Source organism: Branchiostoma belcheri, unplaced genomic scaffold (genome assembly GCF_001625305.1).
Source record: "Branchiostoma belcheri isolate BF01 breed outbred unplaced genomic scaffold, Haploidv18h27 scaffold39, whole genome shotgun sequence".
Classification (NCBI taxonomy): Eukaryota; Metazoa; Chordata; class Leptocardii; order Amphioxiformes; family Branchiostomatidae; genus Branchiostoma; species Branchiostoma belcheri.
In genome coordinates this window covers 927,721-949,624 of record NW_017804009.1, presented here as the reverse complement: position 1 = coordinate 949,624, position 21,904 = coordinate 927,721, and the positions used below count along the sequence as shown (strand labels likewise).

General features: G+C 44.5%; 3 protein-coding genes across 3 annotated transcripts; all 3 read right to left on the bottom strand.

Moving 5' to 3' along the window:
- Positions 1–1,769: 1,769 nt before the first annotated feature.
- LOC109476767 lies at positions 1,770–4,001 on the bottom strand. Its single transcript, XM_019777787.1, has 3 exons — positions 3,843–4,001; positions 2,734–3,036; positions 1,770–1,960 (listed from the first exon to the last, which is right to left on the bottom strand). The coding sequence occupies exons 1-3, from the start codon at positions 3,897–3,899 to the stop codon at positions 1,814–1,816; spliced, it is 507 nt and encodes a 168-aa protein (XP_019633346.1). The 5' UTR covers positions 3,900–4,001; the 3' UTR covers positions 1,770–1,813.
- A 1,463-nt stretch (positions 4,002–5,464) lies between these two features.
- Positions 5,465–14,649, bottom strand: LOC109476693. The gene is made up of 6 exons (XM_019777699.1): positions 14,625–14,649; positions 12,859–13,305; positions 11,382–11,623; positions 7,609–9,700; positions 5,995–6,987; positions 5,465–5,535 (listed from the first exon to the last, which is right to left on the bottom strand). Exons 1-6 carry the CDS (start codon positions 14,647–14,649, stop codon positions 5,465–5,467), a joined length of 3,870 nt encoding a protein of 1,289 aa, XP_019633258.1.
- A 2,774-nt stretch (positions 14,650–17,423) lies between these two features.
- LOC109476785 lies at positions 17,424–19,784 on the bottom strand. The gene is made up of 3 exons (XM_019777803.1): positions 19,701–19,784; positions 18,552–18,836; positions 17,424–17,674 (listed from the first exon to the last, which is right to left on the bottom strand). Exons 1-3 carry the CDS (start codon positions 19,776–19,778, stop codon positions 17,498–17,500), a joined length of 540 nt encoding a protein of 179 aa, XP_019633362.1. The 5' UTR covers positions 19,779–19,784; the 3' UTR covers positions 17,424–17,497.
- Between the last annotated feature and the right edge of the window lie 2,120 nt (positions 19,785–21,904).

Below are 21,904 nucleotides of genomic sequence, written 5' to 3'. Positions count from 1 at the left end.
TGCGAAAACGAAAAAAAAAAGTTGACAATATTGTTCACGTAGCTGCTGCAATTTTATTTTGAAATATCCAGTTTCACAGAGCGAAAATTATTATGAAGACATCTTGTAGTTGTATTATGTTGATTAACAATACATTTTTATGTTTCTGGTAATCTATTTGTATGTCTCCATGCATTACTCGAGTAATACATCAGTTTATGTCACTGGTGAATATGTAAATGTACTAATGAGGATGGTATTCAGTCATGTCTTACGCTGAGCTAGCCTGGAATCCATATGTTTTCAAACTATTTGCCGGGTGGCGGTGACTTCTAGAACCGGCAAATAGCTAGTAAAGGCTGCATTCCAGGCTACGTTTAGGGACCCTACGGTATTTACCGGGGGGGGGAGGCCGGTGCGTACGGGGGGAGGCCAAGGAAAATGAGAAGGGGCGGGGGAGGGCCAAGGAAAATAAGAGAAGGCGGGGGGAGGGCCAAGGAAAACTTTTTATCACAATTCTTATACCTTTTCAATGCTTTGAGAAGTAGGAAAGTACACGCTATATGTCCTTGGCAGCCGGTCACGGAACCGAAAATGCGTGTGTGCCTTCGCCCGAAATTGGTCGCCCCCGAGTATGATTGGTTTCTTCCATATCTTCCATAACTCTGTTCGCCAAAATAACGTCGTCGGTACAAAATGTCGGTACAAAATCCCCGACATTTTCGTTCAGCCAAAAACGCAGCAACCTTCGTGAGCGTAGCAAAGTGCACCAGAGGATACGTGTGTCTTTGCAGAACCTTGATGCGAGTGACACGTTGGACAAGTTGCATGAACGAGTGGACAGCACGACGTCAGATTTTGTCGAGCGAAAATACTCCGGCCTGGCTTCTGTGCGTTCCCCGCGATCGGAAAATGATTTAACTGATCCGGTCTATAAAGAGGCGGCATTTCTTTTTGTATTTGGTTCTTTTTTTTCGCTAACTTAGATGCATCGCGAACTCTTTATTTGCCCCGTTCCGTGAAATTTTAGTCGTCCAAAACATAGATGCATTTTCAATATTCTATTTTCTCGGTCGTAAAATGTACCAACAGGCACATGAATGTACTGAAAACATCAGTATTACTTCGTTGCTTATTTGCTCAGAAATGACTCTAAAACACACCAGAGAGACTCTCAATTTTAAAAATTTTCTGGGGGAGGCCCCCCAAACCCCCCCAAACGGAGACGGGGGGGCTTCCCCCCCTCTCGTGCTCTCTCCCCCGCGCAGCGCTGACGCGCAGCGCTAGCTTACGTGGCCTTCGGCCACGTCAGGTGGTGCGCCCCCCCCGTTCACAAATTTCTGGATCCGCGGATGAAACCAGCCTGTGGGTCGGTTGGTAGTATTAAAAAAGACTATGCATAGAGTCTTATTTGGTCTGAATACTGCCTATCGAGAACAACGCCGACCCAACAAACCGCCAGGTATTTTAAAAGCCAATCCCCGTCCGCGCAAATTTGACGGGAGCTTCCCACGGAATATTTCACTTCGTCGCGTGCCGCACTTAAATATCATATCAAACTATTAATGAATTATTATTGATTGTTGATAGTATTAATTAGGATGTAGTTTCAGGGGCATTTGTAATGTTTCAGAAGGGGGGGGGGGAGGGCCAAGGAAAGTTTTTCTTTATAGCGGGGGGAGGGCCAGGGAAAAAAAATAAATACGGGGGGGAGGGCCAGGGAAAACCTTTTCTGCCCGATTTCCTACGCACCGGCCCTCCCCCCCGATAAATAACGTACGGTCCCTTAGTGTTTACAAGCAGCCTTTCATGTACCGCGCCTACGCACGGCCTTCTACTCGGCACTTCGGCGTTTCCTCCCCCGGCCGCCCTTCCACAGCACGCCGGACGCCACCCCGAGCCTGTTCCTGAACTTGTTGCCCAGCCAGACCTTGGCAGCGGAGGGGTTCTTGTCACTCCACTCGTCGTACGTCTTCAGTTCCTACAGGGCAAAAGGAATCGAATGGTTTATAGAAATTTGTGAAATAATTTTTTGTTTCATTTCTTGTCGTTTTGTACCTATCTAACTAGAAAGGTAATCTTTGCAATGTGAATACATAATGTTTACCTTCGCATATGGGCTGCTCTGTTAATTCTTACTCAAACACATTCATATATGTATGGTCAGACAAGAGTCTAAATCCTTCGTACTATAAAATTGCAACATGATGTACTAGTAACCAAACACTAGTTACCATGGAGACAGACGTCTGGTTCAGGTCATTGAACTTATTGGTTTGGAGAAGAAGAGGAGGAAACAAGATGTTTTCCTTCGGTGAACATAAGAAGAAAAAAACTAATTTTTGAGGCAATATTGAAGCCTTGAAGATAATAATCACGCTTCATTTTTCTCCAATTTAAGCCACCCACAATTCAGCAAAATTCATTCCCCAGTCCTCTTAAGCCTAGCAAAAAATGTGTTTTATCCTGTTTCCCGACCGACCCCAGCAGGCCAGAAAAACCCGTCGAACGAAGCCTTTTTGTGAGGGCGCCCCTGCAAGGGATTTAATGTTTTACTTTGTCAAACTGTGTTGTATGATATACGTTGGATCACTGTGTAGAGATCGCCGAGTCTATCAAGACGAAAAAGAAAAAAAAAAGATAATCTTTATCGGCACCTACCGACCCTAATTTTTTCAGGACTGAAACAGGAAACACATTTTTCCTATTAGGCCTTACCCCTCCCTATATCTGTACCAGTATTTTGGTACGTACCAGTTCCCTGGCTTGGTCCTCCGGAATGCAGCTTCCCTCCTGGTTGTAGATTTCCTTCCACCTCAGATGGCGGAAGACCTGACACGTGAAGCCGTCTTCGCAGTCGCAGGTCTCCTTGCGCATGATCTTGTAGGGGTGACACAGACCCTTCGTAATAATCGGCCTGCACCGCTTGTACTTCGTGCAACACTCGCTAGAGGCGCAGTCGTCGTCGGCGCCACAGGGAGTGCCCTCCAGCTCCGGCCTGGGTAGGCTGTTATACTTGTTCAGGTAGGCCTTGTTGAAGAACATCCCCTCAACGGCCTGTAAATTAGTCACAAAGATATAACTTTTCAGTCCTATTATAGAAATGAAATGAAAAACCTTTATTGTACATTAATGCCACGACGGGCTAGGTACAGGTCAAAACAGACACATAACAAACGTATATAGAAAATTGGAGACAAAAGTACACTACTTGACTTAGACGTACATTCATAAGGAACATACAAGGATACTATACTAGGCTAATACAAAGTGTTCTAGTTGCTGAGATAATACAGAGTGGTCAACTTCTTCTCGCTTTTTTGTACAATGGAAAATGTGGGAACAGATCATGTTTGTGATACCGGGTTTGTCTAGACGCATCGAAAATATAAATTTATCGTTTGCATTTAGGTGTTCAAAGTATGGGAACTTATAGATAGACCACCCGCGATACGATGTAGGTACGCTCACAATTATATATCATGAATTTTATGTTGAAGAAACAATAAGGTACGCTGTATGATAAATGTCAAGCCAATGCTAGCCACACAAACATGGTCATCCTTTTTTTCAAAACGGAAATACAACCATTTAGCCTCGATGAAAAGCATAAAACACCTAACCTAAACTTCTGCTTGGGGTGTAGTAGCCAGCGACAAGATAGTAAGAAAGTTGAAGCAGTTTTAGCCCTCATTTCGACTGGTCGTAACAGGGAAGATAAACGTAATGTACAGTATTTACAGGTATTTACAGTATTTACAGGTTATACCAGGGAAATTCCCCTAGATCTTTTCGACAAGCACAATGAACCAGGAGAGCCTTCGGTAACTACGGAGGATAGTACCCAGGCTAACTAGACTCACCATGCCGGCCATGACGACAAAGATGACCACAACAAGAAGACGTTTCATCGTCTTCATGTTGTACACTTCACGTTTCCACTCGATAGGACCACTGCTGGGCGAGAATAGACAAGAAATCACTCCTATAGGCCTTCAGTCCTCGATGTGTTATGTTACGTACAGTTTGCTCAGTTCACTCTGTTCTAGAATCTAAACGTTTGTGTTCTTTATCCATGGTTTCGGAACACGGTTTATTTCGAACAAAAGAATACTGTTGTTGCCATGGCATGCCGTTCCAAATGTTCTGTTTTTAGGGAGTGTTTGTCGTGTTGTGTTGTGTTGTGTTGTATTGTATTGTTTGTGTAGTCTTGTATTGTGTTGTGTTGTGTAGTGTTGCGCTGTGTAGTGTAGTGTTGTGTTGTCTTGTGTAGTGTAGTGTTGTGTTGTGTTGTGTTTCGTAGTGTAGTGTATTAGTGTTGTGTTCTGTAGTGTAGTGTAGTGTAGTGCTGTGTTGTGTAGTGTTATGTTGTGTCGTGTTGTGTAGGGTAGTGTTGTGTTGTGTTCTGTAGTGTTGTTTTGTGTAGTGTTGTGTTCTGTAGTGTTGTGTTGTGTGGTGTTGTGTTGTGTAGTGTTGCGTTGTGTTGTGTTGTGTAGTGTTGTGTTGTGTTGTATTGTGTAGTGTTGTGTTGTGTAGTGTTGTGTTGTGTTGTATTGTGTAGTGTTGTGTTGTGTAGTGTTGTGTTGTGTTGTATTGTGTAGTGTTGTGTTGTGTAGTGTTGCGTTGTGTTGTGTTGTGTTGTGTTGTGTTGTGTTGTGTAGTGTTGTGTTGTGTTGTGTTGTGTTGTGTTGCGTTGTATTGTGTAGTGTTGTGTTGTGTTGTGTTGTGTAGTGTTGCGTTGTGTTGTGTAGTGTTGTGTTGCGTTGTGTTGTGTAGTGTTGTGTTGTGTTGTGTAGTGTTGTGTTGTGTTGTGTAGTGTTGTGTTGTTGTGTTATGCTGTGTTGTGTTGCGTTGCGTTCAAGACAGATTCGTAGAAGAGACTTGCAAATAACCGACGACGGTGCGAAGGTAAACATTATTTTCTTTTTTTGGTTACACATGGATTTGCTTGATTTATGGTTTGCAGGTAGGTCGTGACATGTGAATGGAATTGTGAAGGCTTCTATCAAAAATTCGGATTTGAATGATCATGGAATTTATTTGAAGTGAGGTCCTCTATCATAGTAGCCTGGGTTCCATCGCCCCCTAGCTTACAACAGTGGTAAGCTAGCGACATTATTGAGCGGGCGAATACTACTGGGGATGGCACCCAGGCTACCTCTATCAAAGGTCCTATTCTAAAATTACAGATGTTAGGTTTTGCCGAACCAGACGAAGTGCAACATTTCAAAGTCCAATATTGTTTTTTCAGTCTTCCAAATAGTGATGTAATATACAATTCTGTATTTCGCTCAATAAAAAAGCAACGGTCAATTCTCAGGGGAATGCGCTGAGTCTGATATACATTATTACCCGCTTACCAATCATATTTGTACCTAACAATGTGTGTTTCTATGTTTAACAGTCAGTAGCTAGCATTGGAACTTAGTACATCGGGACATCTTTCAATTTTAGACTTCTACGTCACAGAAGACATATAAGAAACTCAGTCTTGGGGTTTTCTTAACTCCAGAAAACAGAGACCTGACCCGTCTTGTTGCAGTACGCACATGCGCCCTGAGTCCGAGAGAGAAAAGTCGTTAATCTCATGTTCAAACGTGAAGCTGCACAGGTGGAGAATCTCGTTCCCAGGATTTACTGACCATATATGGACGGTGTTGCTCTCGTCTGCTGAGGCTACGAGTTCACCGTTATCAGTCGAGGTCAAGGAGGTCACTCGCGGTCGTTGACCTTGAGCTGTATGTTGTGGTACTACGAATCTTCCGTTTACCTCGTAAGATTTGGAGTTCCCAACAACACAGTTGTCTGTGTATCTGTGTCCACTGATTTTGCAATTCACAGACGAATGTGTACCAATCAGTTGTTTGATATTACCATTTTTGGCATCCCATATAATGAGTTTTTCATCTTCAGCTGATATCACAAACGGCACTGGACGGGTACAGATCACACTGTTGTTGGACGATAGGATTCTCTTTGTGCGTGACAGTTGTTGACTTGTGAAGATCTTCTCACCAGTGGGGAGCTTCCAACAGGTGTAGGCTCCTCCCACGTGACTACACATAACCGTTAGACCGTCTGACGTCACGCCTAGACCGTTCAAGCTGCCTTGGTCAGTGGCAATCTCTCGGGTAGAATTTTCGTCGTCTTTCATGGTGTAAACGCGCAGTTTTCCGTCGTCAGACCCGCTAACAAAGTAAGCACCCGAAGTGAAGGCAGCTAGATAGCGTGGTGCTGGCACGGTGGGCGGTAGAGTCCATACGCGGAGAGGGGAGGGGGTCTCGTGATCTGTGAACCCCCACGATTTAATGGTACCGTCCAGTGACGCAGTGATAACCGTGATGTCGTCATCAGATTTGGTGGTGTAGTCGATTGACGTCACGGCTTCGTGGTGCCCCTCCCAACACGTGACCCTGTGCCGCTCCCTCAGGTCCCACACCGCCACGGTCCCTCCTCTGCAGCCCGATACAACCATCGAGTCCGCGGGGCGACAGAAGCAGCTAATCCCGTCATGCTGGGCACCGAGCAACTGGAAACGGTCGCCCGGGTTTCGGGCCGCCCCGGCGCCGCCAGGCTCCCACAGCTTTACCGCTCCGTCCACGTCCCCGGTCAGAAACATCATCTGGTTTGTCGCAATGATAGCACTTATTTCCACACCAAGTCCTGGATCTGAAGAGACATCGTGCGGACTGATGCAGTACTGCGGCTCCACCTGACCGGACAGATCACACACGGTGAGGGTACCGGCTACAGAACCCGCTATGAGAAACCTGCCGTCCTGCGTCACAGCCAAAGCGCTAACACGAGCGACATGCCCACTGTAATATCGACACTCCTGACCGACTTCGTCGACTACAACGTAATCCGAACTGTCAGGGTCTCCACTGACGACCTTACACTGATCGGGCAGAACCAACACGGGACTCGGTGGCGTGTCTACCCTCGGGCCGGCAACTTTGTTGACCGTTCCGTCGCCTCCCAGCGTCCAAGCGTACAGGACGTTTAACGCTGTACAAGCCATGACACGTCCCTCAATCATACATACAGACACAACGCCAAAGCTATCGAGTGCAAAAGTATGCAGTTTTGCCCCTCCAGACGTATCCCACAGAATCACCTGTTTGTCCCTGGCACCGGACACGAATCGTTTGCAGTCTTCTGTGATGTAGACAGATTGAATAGCACCGAGGTGCTCCCGACTAGTCCATTTCCTTCCCAGAGAGACGACGTCCCATACGCCAAGTTCTGCGTTCTGAAATCCCACCACAACGACGTCGTTGTCGCGAGACAGTCGTACAACTGAGACCGAACCTTGGCCCACGACAAGGGTACTCTGAAATTGCCCAGTCTCGGCGTTCCACGTGCTCAAATTCCCATCGTCTGTCCCTGTCAGGGCGAGCTTTCCATCTCTAGATATCGTAGTGCAGACGACTTTGTTGTCCATCTCTGAAGCGTTTCGAATAAGTTCAGGACTAGAATAATCTATCCGCCAAATATTGCACTTATTATCACTGTTATTACATGATATGAGTCTTAGTTCATCGGCGACTTCTACCAGTAAAGCGCACGTGCAGTGATCTTTCAGTGTGCAGACGACATGTCCTGTATGTAGATTCCACAGTTTGGCACATCGATCAGCAGCGCCGCCTAGCGACAGAAGCGTGGTATCGTCAGGCGCCAGGGATATGGCGGCCACGGGCCCGCCTGGGTTGACCAGCGTTCTGACGAGAAGGGATCTTTCGGTGTTCCAAAGAGCTATGATGTTGTCGTCTGCACATGAGATGAGATACGCGTCGTTTTTTGTCACGGTGACACAGCGGACGACGTCCCGGTGGCCTCTGAGCGTCCCGACACGTTTTGTGGGGTCTTTCTCCTGCAGGTCCCAAATCTTGATCAACGAATCTGCAGCACAAGTCGCCACCCTGTTGCTACAGTGAAAGAAACAGAGGCCAGTGACCTGACTGCTGTGCGCGGCGATGTCTTTCCGAACGTTCCATGAACTACCGTAAGAGGAAAGAGAACGCGTTCTTGTTGGAGTTTTGTGTACCGATAGCTTCGAAACGGACGGTATCTGAACGGTGTCCTCCCAAACCTTCAGTACTCCGTCGTGTGAACACGAGACTAGTCCCCTCCCGTCTAGAGTGAACGCTACTCCAGTTACCCCTGCCTGGTGGCCGGTCAGAGTGGCGGAGAGTTCGAGCCTGTTCGTGTCCCACAGTTTGATGGTGCAGTCACACGACGCCGAGGCGAGCAGCCTGTCGTCCTTTCTCAGGTGCAGGGCGCACACCTGGCCGCGGTGACCGCGTAGAACGCCGAGGTCCCTCCCTGAGCCAAGCTCCCATGCCCGCACCGTGAAGTCTCTGCAGCCCGTGAAGACGCGCCGCCTGTCGGGAAAATTCGTCACTGCAACACACAGCACTTTGTCCCTGTGCCCGCAGTAGGACCGAACTAAACACCCTCCCGGGCGACGCAGGCAAGCTGACGATGGATACAAGGCGGCATCACTCCTCGGTTCCTCCCGCATCTCATAGACCAGCTTCTGTATACGAGGATGAGACGATTCAGACAGTCTACCCAGGAACTGTCCTTCAAACTGAGACTTGTCTTTGGCAAGAACTCGGCCCGAAAGACGGATTGTATCCAGCACCTCTTGTATAGGAGAGGCAAAGGGCGTCAACGCTTTCAGATCCTTAAAATCAGACAATAACGACGTTACGTCAGTGTGTTCCAGCCTGGCTTTCAGCCACCGATACGACGTCAGAATATTGACAAGTGTGCTGGTCCAACCCGCCCTGACGAAGTGATGCGCGGCGTTTTGAAAGTAGTACCCGTCCTGTAGACACTCCGCCCATGTCCCCCCTCCCACCTCACGGCAAGACTCCAGAAGATCTCTGTGCAGCTGAGATTCCGGTTCTTTCAACTTCGCCTTCACATAACTGAGTACAGAAGCGTTGAAGCGGTAACTGAAATGTTTACCTCCCCTTTGAACGAAAGATCGGCTATGCAGCTGATACAGGGCACCCCGAGCGCTACTTTCTGATACGTTCCTCCGGTACTTCCAAAACACTACCAGCGTAGTGAGAGGGATGTCTCTTTCCGGTATGAATACACAACAATCAATGAGACAATGCCGCACAGTCTCACCTCTGAGGGAGTCATAACTAACATTGAGCGCTTTCCCTAATGTCTTACTAGTGTAGGGATCATTCTCAGTTTCTTTAAGATCTCTGGCAGTTCCCTTCCACCACTCGGGGTCTTTCGGGTTCCAAACGCTCGACCCGACCAGAGCAGTCGCCGCGGGTAGGTAGTTACACTCCTGTACTATCGCTGCCACCGCCTCGGCTCTCGGGTCGCCCTGTTTTAGCTCTCCGTGAAGACCCGCACTCCGTAGGAGCAGGAGTTCGGCCGCGGGCCCGGGTAAGCCGCCCAGTACGTGCACGTTTGCCGGCGGCACGTGGAGCCTCGCTAACACCTCCTGGTTTCTACACGTTACCAACGTCACGCATTCTCCCGCCAGACAACAGACGACGTCGGTAACGTCTGCCACGTCCTGGACGTCGTCCAAAACGACGACGTAGTCCTTGTCTGCCGTGAAGCTCGTGAGAAAGTTGACTACGTCGGAGAGTTCAGGGAAGAAAAGTTGCCGGCCTGTCATGGAGGTTGTCAGACGTGTGAGGTGCTGTAGAACGTCCGGGCGCACACCTAGAGTCATCCAGAAAACCTGAGGATAGAAGAGAAGGATCGTCATACGTTTGCGAGAAATCAGTTGTATAGAGTTTGTTACGGATAGTCCTATAACACAAGTTGTAGGGCTTTGTGTTTTACATAGCCCAATCAGCACCAAGGACAGGAACCGCTTGTCAACTGTTTATTGTAACGACTGCCATGTGAGGATCCTAGTATACTCTCACTTTGCATGAAGAAAATAAGTTTCAAAGGGTTGCTTAACTTGCTTCCACTTAACCCCACAACAAAAAATAGTTCTCCTACGTTTTACATAGTCCATTCAGAACCAAGGACAGGAACTATCTGTCAAGCGTTGTTTATTGTAACGATCGTCATGTAAGGATCTTTATGCCCTCGTACATTGAAAGTTGAAAATAAGTTGTTTTTTATTCCAACTTTTTATTCCAACATTTCATGACCAAACATGGCGACGGCACACTCAAGTTATATAAACTTATTTTATGCCGCCACCAACACAGAGTACAAATACAGGACAGGACAATACTCATTTTCACTTATTTTTTTAAGTGAGGAAAGTCGTGTTAAGTGTCTTTCCCAAGGGCACAAGATCGTTGGCATGTAAGGACCCCGGACCTCTTGGTTCCGAGTCGCAGCACTCTGCCGCTACGCCACACGACCCCACAAAAATGAATAAGTTGTAAAGAGTTGGTTCCAGATACCCCTACAACACAAGATAGTTCTCCTACGTTTTACATAGCCTAGTCAGCACCAAGGACAGGTGCTATCTGTCAACTGTTATTGTAACGACTGTCGTGTAAAGATCCTTAGCTTCTGCTACCATACATTGCAGAAAATAAGTTATAAACAGTTGGTCTGAAATAGTCACAACACAAGTTTGTTTTCCTGAGTTTTACATAGCCCAATCAGCACCACGGACAGCGACTGTCCAACGTTCATTGTAACGACAGCCGCGATTGGCTGAAAGCAAAATCAGTATTGAACCAATCAAAGCCAGGGAAATATGATCCCTCTAGGAAATAGTATACATGTTACTTTTTAACAGCATCAAACTGTTCTCCAACTCAAGAAAAAAATTCGACCGAATCTCTTCACTAGCTATATGTGACGGGGGGCGGTACCAACTTCCGACGAACTTGCTGACGTCACACATGTGGAAAAATCACGTGTCCACAGCACTTGGGTCAGATAGCTGACGAAGGTCGAAAATTCCGGTGAGTCATTTTTTGAGTTGGAGAACAGTTTGATATTCTTTTGATAATATATAATTTTATAATTACCAACTCGGATGAATTTTCATGCTAAGGCTACACCTATTTAATTTGTTGTTTCTCGGATTCGCCCTGTCCATTTTTTTTCTGATTTGCAAAAAAAAAAACATTTTTGGTCCTAAATCAACTGCAAAATGCTCAATGAAAGACATATTTTGGCCCCAACGGTTGAAGAAAGTCCTTTTCTTCCTAGTTCTTGAAGTTTTTCAATGTAACAATGCAATTTCGTTTCATTGAAAGTTCAAAATCTATTGTTTTAATTATAAACCAGCCTGGTATGTTCACTTTATGGCTCATATTGTAACATTTCTGGCTATCATGGGGTGCCTTGGCCTTTTTTTTTCTTTTTTTGTTGCCCTGTCGCTTCATATTTTTTCTGAAAAAATCCGAGAAACAACAAATTAAATTGGTGTGGCCTAATGGTACCTTTTTGTTGAGTTCCATGAGTTTCCGTGACACGTGTTGAGCCAGCACAGTCTTTCCTGCACCGGGTTCTCCCACAACCCCGACCACGTGACCCTCTCGTCTCCCATTGGTCCGCTCCTTCAGCGTTTCCATGGTGATCTGTACCAGCACCACTACGGCGTCTACGTCATGGGGACGCTCCACCACAACGCCAGGCATGACGGGAAAGCTGGTGTTTCTCCCTTTCTTTTCACAGCAGGCACCTTTCATGAAAAGAGAGGAAGAATTTTGTTTTGTATTCCAACATGTAATCACAAGACGTTGTGACGCCACACTCAAGTTTTTTCAACATATATTAATGCCGCCACCAACACAGGGGACAGTACAATATACTCATTTGCACCTGAGCGAAGTGAGGAAAGTTGTGTAAAGTGCATTTCCCAAGGGCACAAGATCGGTAGCATTTCAGGACTCGAACCCGGGACCTCTTGGTTACGAGTCGAGCACTCTACCGCAACGCCAACGCCACACGACCCCACAAGGAAGACATTTGAGGGAGCATTCTCCTTGCTTTGTATTTACTGTCATAGATTGCACTTCTCCTAAACATCTTATTAGTGATGTGTATTTTTAACAACGAGGATTTTTGTGTCGAATTGGCGCACTTTTGAGAAATTTTCCTAGCACAAACTACTACCTTTATTATGCACACCTTACAGCGTGCGTAAAGGTACAGGCGAGTGAATTCTAAGAAATAGAGTTTTAATTTACGTATGCTTTACGGATTTGTGAAAGTAGAGAACAAATTTCTATTGGTGTTCTTTTCCCTCAATATCAAACCATTAAATTCATTTTTCCATTCATTCATTCATTCATTTTTCCTATCAATGTTTCCATTGTTCTGAACATAAATGCTGCGTTACTTGTTTTATATCAATACACTGATAATAAATTTGTTTTATTACTTGATTATGTATGTATGTATTATTTTTATGCATCCAGTAACACTTGAAAAACAGGCCACAGACCTGAGTGTGATCTACTTGCTAAATAAATTATGAATAAGGCCATGTTGATTTGATTATATGGATGGCATACTCTGGGAACCCCAAAACTGATGCAAGCGTGCGAATAAAAAAAAGGTGCCTTCATTATGAAATCTAGGTACCGGTGTTCATGAAGGTTGAACAAATGACTAAACACACAGAGTAATATTTCATTGGCATGATGAATAATAGACTCTTCGTTTTCATTCCTCCACATTTTCTTCTTGTCCTTTTGCATGAATGTTGGCATTCCGCGACATAAGTATCGTTTTACGATATTTTTTCAATTTACGGTATATATTTGCTCATTTTGCAGCTGCTTTGTACGATTTACATTGTGGTCGAAACTTTTTTTTGGAAACGGACGAAAATCCATGCGTGCGCGGATGTCATCCATATAATCAAATCAACATGGCCTAAAATGAAAAAAATAAAAGACATTTAACATTCACCTGAATGTGAAGTTGAGAAGTTTAACTGTTCCCTGTGTAGAAACCTGTGTAACTTGTCCCAGAAGTCCACGTCGCTACGGTCCAGCACCACACCACCGGCTCCTTTCCTGAACTGAGCCGGGATCTCACAACCATCGAACCGCACGGCCACCATGGTCCTCCCCGACGCGATAGCGTGGTCCAGCTCTTTCTGACACGGTCCGTCCGCCAAATACGCCGCCGACAACACCACCACAATCCGGGCGCTGATCCTAGCGGAATCCACGAAGTTCTGCAGCCTGGGCTTGGCGGATTCGTAGTCTCTGTCCCGGAGACATAGCACGAGGTTGTTGTCCCGTTCCAGCTCCGAGGCGAGGGTGTAGAGCACCCAGGGACGGTTCCTGTCACAGTAGGACAGTAGGATGTCATACAGGTAGTCCGCGGTGTCGTCTGCGGGCCGCTGACAGACTGGGCGGGAACACCGAAGAATTGGAAAACAGACGAAAGATGTCCAGACTATACATGATGTAAAAAGGAGTTAGCCGGCCATACAGGGGGTCCAATTTACCTGCACGTTGGCCTGGGTGCCAGACTATTTCCAAGGCTCACACGTAGAGCATTTCCCCGGCTCCAGGGCCAACATGCGCCCAAAGAAATGATATCACAGCCCGACACAGTCACAGGCCCTTATTCATAATGATGATATGGCTAGTATAACTCTATGAGTCTGGCATCCAGGCTACCTGTATGCTCCCCTGGCCAGTTACATTCCCTTTTTAGGCCGATTTCTACTATTTGATAAGCATGCGAAAGTGTCTGGTGAAGACTAGTGAACATTGCTTGGTAGCGAACTACCAGAATGTGACAGGCATGCTTTCCAAGCAGAGGTTTGGATTTTGGCTTATTTTTTAGTCTGTTTTAGTCTTTTTATCGGACTTTCTTCTTTGTTGGGTTGCGTAAAAAAAGATACCAATGCAAAAAAAGACCGACAAACAAGCTTAAAAAACACCAAAAATAAGCTAAACTCAAACCTCTGCTTGGAGAGTACCCAGTAATAAAAACGGTTGGTCCCTCAGGCATTCCACGAGTCTGACACGGTTTGTGATAGCGGTACGGCTGACCCCGTGCCGATGACTGGTCCTTTGTTCTTCCCGCCAGATCCATACCCAATACCGCGTTACCATCACACACGAAACCGTACAGGAAATACACCACTATCATTGTTCAATCTCAACAACGACACACAAAACAATACATATCCTTTGTACGAAAATTTACCTTCGTATGAGCCACTTGTATGTGGGAGATTTTGGCGTAATATGTCGTCAAAAATTCATGAAGACTTAGTAACATTAAAGATACATTCGTGAAAGGGTCCTATATTTTAGAAACCTTTATACAACTTAGTCTCCGTAGCAGGCTTATAGAACTGGGGGCTTGGTGGTCTTCGGCTGTTTTCTGATTAGCCCCAAAAACGGGGGTAATTCAACCAGGCCGGCTATGTTGTCTACATGCAATCAGAAAATAGCACATAAAAGCTCCCAATGACCATGAAGACCCCCCAAACCCCCAGTTTTTGGCATGCTATGGAGGCTACTATATACAGCTATCGTTGGAAGCATGTACAACATGTATAGCCTATACAAACGTCTGTTGGCGAGGCACCATTCAAAATTGGGCAGTGTATCGTACCCGTTGTGAATCCAGGTTAATGATTTAAACATTAGCGGCACGTTTCATAAACAAACTGTACATTTCATAGACTAGCAGGGATCACAGTTTCTCACCTGAGTCATGTCTGGCCTTCTCCATAGCTGACTGAAGACCCCGGGGACGCCAGTTCAGGTAAGCGGGGAACCAGACCGTCTCCCCCCGGTCCTAAACCGCCCGCTCCCCGGTCCGATAACCAGGTGTGTACTGTTATTACCTGTTCACTCCCTCAGGCACGCCAAGTTGAAAGGTTGGAGTTCGTTTGTTTTCTTTTGTTCCACCTTGTTACCCCAGGTGTAACGTTCCACCTGTCACGTGATCCCAGGTGTTTTTGTGATAAAAAGAGGGGGTCTTCGGATATCCAGGTCAACATACATTTCCTTTGTGTCCCAAGTGAGTTCCTAACGTACTACTCAATCCTCTTTTAAAATTCCTTGTCCGTTGGGACCTATACTCACGCAAGCAACGCATAAAACAACGCCGCCATGTATAAGGCCACAGCAAGTAAATTTTATGGATGACATCCTACGCAGACTCCAAATCTAATGCGAGCGGGCGAAAAAAAACAAGGTGGGCCGAAAAAAACAAGGTTCCTACATTTTAAAATTTTGACTCAATCATTGTACAAATGGTTTTGATTCAGTATACGTAGGAACATCACATACATGTATACACAGCCGCCATCACATATCACTGCATCAAAGTAAGAAACAAACCATTAAATCAGAGCCTTTTCTTGTCTCCTCTCTTCATATTTATCTGCCATCCACCTTCCGGCATGGCAGCAGACATCTTTGCCCATTTCCGGCATGTTGACCACAGAAGTCAACAAATTTTTTTTCCCCCCAAAAAAATCAGGCGAAAATTAATGCGCGCGCTGATGTCATCCATAAAAATTACTTGCTGTGGCCTATAAACCAACGCCGCCATATTTAATACATATAAAACACGTCACTCCCTAGGCATGTCATCACTATAAGCTACCAGGCGGTCACCAAAATATAATCATACGCCGGAATATTATTCAAAATATAACTATACCAGACTTTATCAATATTTTAGCACCTCTGCAAATCGATATCCACACGCTTTTTGTCTTCGGAAATCTTTTTTTTCTGGGTGGTTCTATTTGTGTTATAGGGTGGTGTGATGATGAGGTCATTATTGATAGATGAGTGATCAATGATTCACGCACTAGTGCATAGCGATCGGCCGTGGGTGTCGTAGATTGAGTCATCTCATCACAACTATGAAAGAGGTGCTAGTGTCACGGAAATGAAAAGAAACCTACAGTGGACCTCACTGGAAGACAGAAGAAAGATGTCCAGACTATGCATGATGTACAAAATGACTAATAAACTGGTGGATGTCCCAACTACTAAGTACCTAATACCAGCCCAGAAGAGAATAAGAAATAGCCATGCCTTCAAGTACCAGAGTTATCAACCAAGGATTGAGGTGTTCAAGAATTCATTCTTTCCTAGAACTATTGCAGAGTGGAACTCACTGTCACCAAGTACAGTAGGGGCATTGTCAATAGATAGCTTTAAACAATGTCTTGAGCTAGAAGTTCAAGGGTTAGGTGTAACAAGTCGATCGGTGTAATATAGCCAGCTGCCGCCGCGCCGCGTGCCTGCGAAGCTGGTGTGTTACGCCGAAAGGCGGTTATACCGGCTATACTGATACAGATCTCCAAGCAGCAAAAAAAATTGGCTGCAAGACAGCTTCAAATTGGCAGGGCAGTGTATCAATTTGCTACTTCTGGACTTGCCTAAAACAAAGACAAAGAATTTTTCGAAAGCCCGAAAAAAACACACGTCAAAATAAGCCTAAAACTCTGCTTGGATAATCTCCAAGCAGATCTTTCGGTGGACGCAATGACAGTATCAAATTGGCCCGGCAGTATCCATTGGGCACTGACAGTATTCGATCGTTTGCCAATGGATACTGCCTGGCCAACTTTTGATACTGTCTTTGCGGCCACCGAAATATCTGTTTTGAGATTAGGCCATGTTGATTTGATTACATTGATGACATTCTCTGGGAACCCCAAAACTGATGCGAGCGTGCGAATAAAAAAAAAAGATTTGAAAAAAAAGTTGCTTTCATTATGAAATCTACGTGGTCATGAAGATTGAACAAATGACACAGAGTATGGTTTGGCGAATATCTAGTCTTCACATTCATTTTCGTCTTTTTCGTTTGATTTTTGTATTCTACGACATTGGTATCGTTTTCAAATATTTCTTTTGAAACTTACGGTATATATTTGCTCATTTTGCAACTGTTTTGTACGATTTACAGTATGGTTGAAAACTTTTTTTGGAAACGGCCGAAAATTCATGCGCACGCAGGTGTCATCCATATAATCAAATCAACATGGCCTTACAGTATACGTATAGGCGATACCTGAGAAACCAAAGTTATATCAAACAATTCGCAATAAGTGGGGCCTAGAACCTTTTTGACTTTATAAACTATTGACGGTATTTGTTTAAGGGTTCAATGTCAGTCATGATCAACCTTTAGAATTCTGCATGTGATTATTTGTTTAAGCGTTGACATAACATACAGGCATGCTTTGGTATGTAGAGTGAAAAAGAATAATGCTGGAAAGAGTTTTGGTGGTGGGTGACAGTCTGTTTATGTATTAGGGTTTCTCCACATTGTTATAGCAAGAGATTGTATTATGGTATCAGGAGCAATTGTACTACATTTTGTAGATAAAAGGGATATAAAGTACTATATTAGAATCCTTCCATAACTATTAGGCCACACCAAGTTATTCGTGGTCGAAACCACCGTTTTGGAAACGGACAAAAGTTCATGCGCGCTGATGCCATCCGAATAATCAAATCAACATGGCCTAAACAAATAAACAATTGAGGTTTTTTTAGGAGGTTTATTGGGGAAAAACAAGCTGCCACGACCCGGAGCCGTGTACATGTATCTATCCCCGCCAGGTTCGTCTCCCAGTAGAAGTCGGCATCCTCCTCCCTACTGCTGTAGCGCCCGCCATCTTCTGGATAAGGTGACGGACTCTCTCCTTGGACGGGACCCTCCTGCCTCCACCCGGGCGGAACACAGGACCAGCCCGGGGCACGTGGTTCACCTTTTCACTGGTCTCCTGTACATGGTAAAACACAAATAAACAAATTTGTGGGGTCGTGTGGCGTAGCGGCAGAGTGCTCGACTCGGAATCAAGCGGTCCCGGGTTCGAGTCCTGACACTGCCACCGATCTTGTGCCCTTGGGAAAGGCACTTTACACGGCTTTCCTCAAGTTAACTCAAGGGAAAATGAGTATTGTCCTGTCCTATACCCGTCCTCTGTGTTGGTGGCGGCATAAAGTAAGTTGATATAACTTGAATGTGCGGTCACCATGTCTAGTAATGAAATGTTGGAATATTAAAAAAATAAATACCTCTGGTGCAAGCCCTCATTATGTTTACGGAAGGAAAACATATTGTTTTTGCTCAGTTTGCTCTCCTCCAAACACAAAAGGTCAATGACCTGAACCAGACAGTCTATCACCATGGTAACTGGTGTTGGGTTACATCATGTTGCAATGGACCTACTGCATTGTTACGTCACAGTTTTTTACCGCAATGAATGCCGGTCAATCGACGTTTATATTGTACAGGGGTGCGTAGCGCGGTGTGTGTTTATGTAGCGGGAGCCTTAATATAAGGCCAATACTACTTTCGTCTACTCAACTAAATCACCCATTACAGCATGTAACGCTGTGTCAACAAAAGTAGACCCAGCAAAAATGATATGCATCCACACTTGACTTTGAAAACCTGAAATTATCTTTATTCTTTCACTGACCGTTCTAGAATGTTCTTTAGAACATGTAAACAAACTGTGACGTAATAGTGCAATAGCAAGAGGGAGATGGTTGTGTAAAAAGAGTCTCTTTACACTATATGAACAAGTTGTCTTATAAAAGATAGACGTAAGATAGACAGGGGTATCATCTCCCCACACTGCACAGTCACCTTACCTTGGCACCCTCTTTATGCGCCTCTCCCACTGCGCATGCGCCACGCTGGACGACGATGGGTAGGTTCTTGGTCTCCTCCAGTAGGTCACAGTGGAGCCCGACTGCGCATGGGCAGTCAAAGCCGCGCTGGATGGTGATCGGTCGGCAGAAGCGTCCCTCGGTGAGCAGGGGCAGACAGCGGCCCAGGCGCTGAGGACAGCACTCCCCGGCACCGCAGTCTGTAGCCGACTTACACAGGACTCCGGCCCGACGGTTACGGGCTAGGCGTGGCAACTTCGAGTTGGCCTGCAGTGTGTATGATATAATGACAAGAAAGGTAACATTTGCAAGGCATAATGTTTACCCTGGCATATGGTCTGCTCTGTTAATTTGTACTCAAACACGTTCAGATATATATCCCCCCCCTCATATATATGGTCAGACAGGAGTTTAAATCCCTCCTGCTATAAAATTGCAACATGATGTAACCCAACACTAGTTACCATGGTCACAGACACAACGCTGGGACGGTAAACATTATAATTGTATGATTCTTGGTGGCTTGATCTACTCAGTAAGGCCACAGCAAGTAATTTTTTATGGATGACATCAGCGCGCGCAATAGTTTTCGCTTGGTTTTGCATTTGGAAAAAGAAAAACAAGAGATTTTGTTGCCCTCTGACAGTGGTAAACATGCCGAAAATAGGCGAAGATGTCTGTTGCCATGCCGGAAGGTGGATGGCAGATAAATATGAAAGAGAGGAGACAAGACAAGGCTCTGATTTAATGTTTTGTCTTTTTCTTTGATGTAGTGATGTATTTCATTCCCTTTATATTTGATGTTCCCACTCCAAACCATTTGTACAATGATTCAAAACTTCAAAACTTAATAGTTGGCGATAAACTTAGCACAATATAGGTATCATTTCTCGTTTAAGAAGATTTATGATGTCAAAAAATGTAGGAATTTTTTTAAACCCGCCTTGTTTTGTTCGCCCTATCGCATTAGATTTGGAGTTGGAAGATGTCATCCATAAAATTTACTTGCTGTGGCCTAACTAAGCATTTTCGAACGTCATTCGGTTGTAGAACTGAATTTCGAAGATGCATGTCTCTCAACGCGTATCAACTTCAGTACGTATTTTACTTTATATATCCACATGTACTAACCTGTGCGCCTGGAAGAGTTGTCCCCATGACAAGGAGTACAAGTCCCACTACCAGGAAAGCACGGAACGACAAGACCATTATTAGTTCCTCTTCTTCTCTGCGGTTTGTATGGGAGAATGTACAACCCGCGACGATGTTTTTTGAAAATGGACGCCGGCCCGTATCCTAGCAACCAGAGATCGAACTCATTATTCTCGAACTTCTTTCTATTCTGGCACGTCAGCAGAACGTACTGCGCCTGCGCGAAACCCTCATTTTCACGGTTTCGTTGGATGTTTGTCAACGTTGCATCAGAATTTTGCCTGTTACAAAAGATATCTTTTCTGACATAACATTTGGAAACTATTCCAGGCGCTAGTGTGTTACGCCCAAAGGCGGTTATACTGGCTATACAGATATAGAGACGTTCTGCCGAAGTGATGTCGAGTGTAGGAATCAGTCTTGTAGCTTTTCACTGTAACGTTACAAGTTTTCCAAGTCAAGTTACCTCACGGTCTTGGAGTGTGGACCCCAGCATGATCAAATTGCCATGTTCCAAGGAGCTTTAAATTTTGAAAAAAAATTTGATAGTTGTAACCTCCTTGCATATTCTAAATGTGATCTGATCATCGTCTAAAGAGGGTATGATTAGTTAGTTTTTCCTCGTGTAAGTTGGCGAACTTCAGTGACTTCACTACATCATGGGTTGTTGCAACAGTATTTCTTGTATTGAATAAACTGCGAAGTGCCTTAAAAATACACGTGTTTTTCGTATACATGTTTCGGATACATACACATTAACATGATTGGGTGATGATTAAAATGGTGTTTTCTGTGGTGTTTATTTACAATATTTCTCCCGTGTTATTTGTTTAATCGTTGACACAGCATGGAGGTACACTTTGTTAGAATGCGTCAGTGCGGATCGACAAAATGTACGTTGTCATACATAGCGACTAGATGATTGTGCCAGTAAAGATGTCATTCAGTTACTTAGTAGGCTATAGCGCTAGTGCTAGTTTGATCATGAGTATGCATAAATGACGTATATATAAGCTATTCATTTATTTTGACCGGTACTTAACCAGGTGGATGTGCATGTACAATAAAAAGGTCGTCATTCATCCATCCATCCGTCCATTCATTCATTCATATATTCATAAATTCATTCATCCATCCATCCATTCATTCATATATTCATATATTCATAAATTCATCCATCCATTCGTTCATTCATTCGTTCATATTCAATTCAATTTCAATTCTATTAAGAATAGTCCTTTCATTCAATCATTCAGTTACGGACCAGAGAGTTTTTGCTTGTGGTTGACAGTTTGTTTATTTATTAGGATTTTCCACATGGTTCTGACAAGACGTTGTAGTATGGTCTCAGGAACAACAGTATTGTAGATGAAAGCTTTCTTTGTTTATTCTATGTGAATGGCCATATGAGAAACTTTCTATAACTGTTACAGTAAAACATTTCAAACTTCCCACACCAAGAAGATGAAACTAGATTTTGCTTCACTATTTCATGCCCTACTTTGAATATCTTTACACATGGTTGTTTTTGTATTGTTACGTTGTACAGTTGTTGTTGTTTGTGGGAGGGAGGGCAACAAGTAAACTTGCGTATGCACCTGTTTTGCTCTCATTTCCACGTTGTGATAAGGCCATGTTAATTTGATTATATGGATGACATCATCTGGGAACCCCAAAACTCACGCGAGCGTGCGAATGAAAAAAACTTTGGCAAAAAAAAAATTGCCTTTATTATGAAATCTACTGTGGTCATGGAGGTTGAATAAATGACAAAAGAACTACTTGTAAAAAAGCATGGTATGGCGAATAATAGACTCTTCATTTTCATTTCTTTACATTTTCTCTTATCCTTTGGAATTGATTTTGGCATTTTACAACTTTAGTATCGTTTGCCAATATTTTTTGTGCAATTTACGGCACATATCTACTCATTTTGCAGCTGCTTTCTACAATTTACCGTATGGTCGAAAAGTTTTTTTTGGGGGGGGGGGGAGACGGACAAAAATTAATGCGCGCGTGGATGTCATCTATATAATCAAATCAACATGGCCTTAACAAATAAACAAGCTATCATGAAAGTTCATCTGTGTTGGTAGTAATCATAGTAAAACGTTGAACTTTATTCCAACACACAGTTTACAGAGAGATCAAATTTTCAGCGACCACTGTCGCCTTCATCAGGA

Excerpts from the sequence above, each read along its gene's own strand:
- LOC109476767 (XM_019777787.1), bottom strand. The coding sequence starts at position 3,899 with ATGAAGACGATGAAACGTCTTCTTGTTGTGGTCATCTTTGTCGTCATG. Across the intron at positions 3,037-3,842 it reads TTGTCGTCATGGCCGGCATG|GCCGTTGAGGGGATGTTCTT; the intron begins GTGAGTCTAGTT and ends ACTAATTTACAG. Across the intron at positions 1,961-2,733 it reads AGGACCAAGCCAGGGAACTG|GAACTGAAGACGTACGACGA; the intron begins GTACGTACCAAA and ends TTTGCCCTGTAG.
- LOC109476785 (XM_019777803.1), bottom strand. The coding sequence starts at position 19,778 with ATGGTCTTGTCGTTCCGTGCTTTCCTGGTAGTGGGACTTGTACTCCTT. Across the intron at positions 18,837-19,700 it reads CAACTCTTCCAGGCGCACAG|GCCAACTCGAAGTTGCCACG; the intron begins GTTAGTACATGT and ends TACACACTGCAG. Across the intron at positions 17,675-18,551 it reads CGCATAAAGAGGGTGCCAAG|GAGACCAGTGAAAAGGTGAA; the intron begins GTAAGGTGACTG and ends TACCATGTACAG.
- LOC109476693 (XM_019777699.1), bottom strand. The coding sequence starts at position 14,649 with ATGGAGAAGGCCAGACATGACTCAG. Across the intron at positions 9,701-11,381 it reads TCATGGAACTCAACAAAAAG|GTTTTCTGGATGACTCTAGG; the intron begins GTACCATTAGGC and ends TTCTATCCTCAG. Across the intron at positions 5,536-5,994 it reads CTGTTGGAAGCTCCCCACTG|GGCGCATGTGCGTACTGCAA; the intron begins GTGAGAAGATCT and ends TCTCGGACTCAG.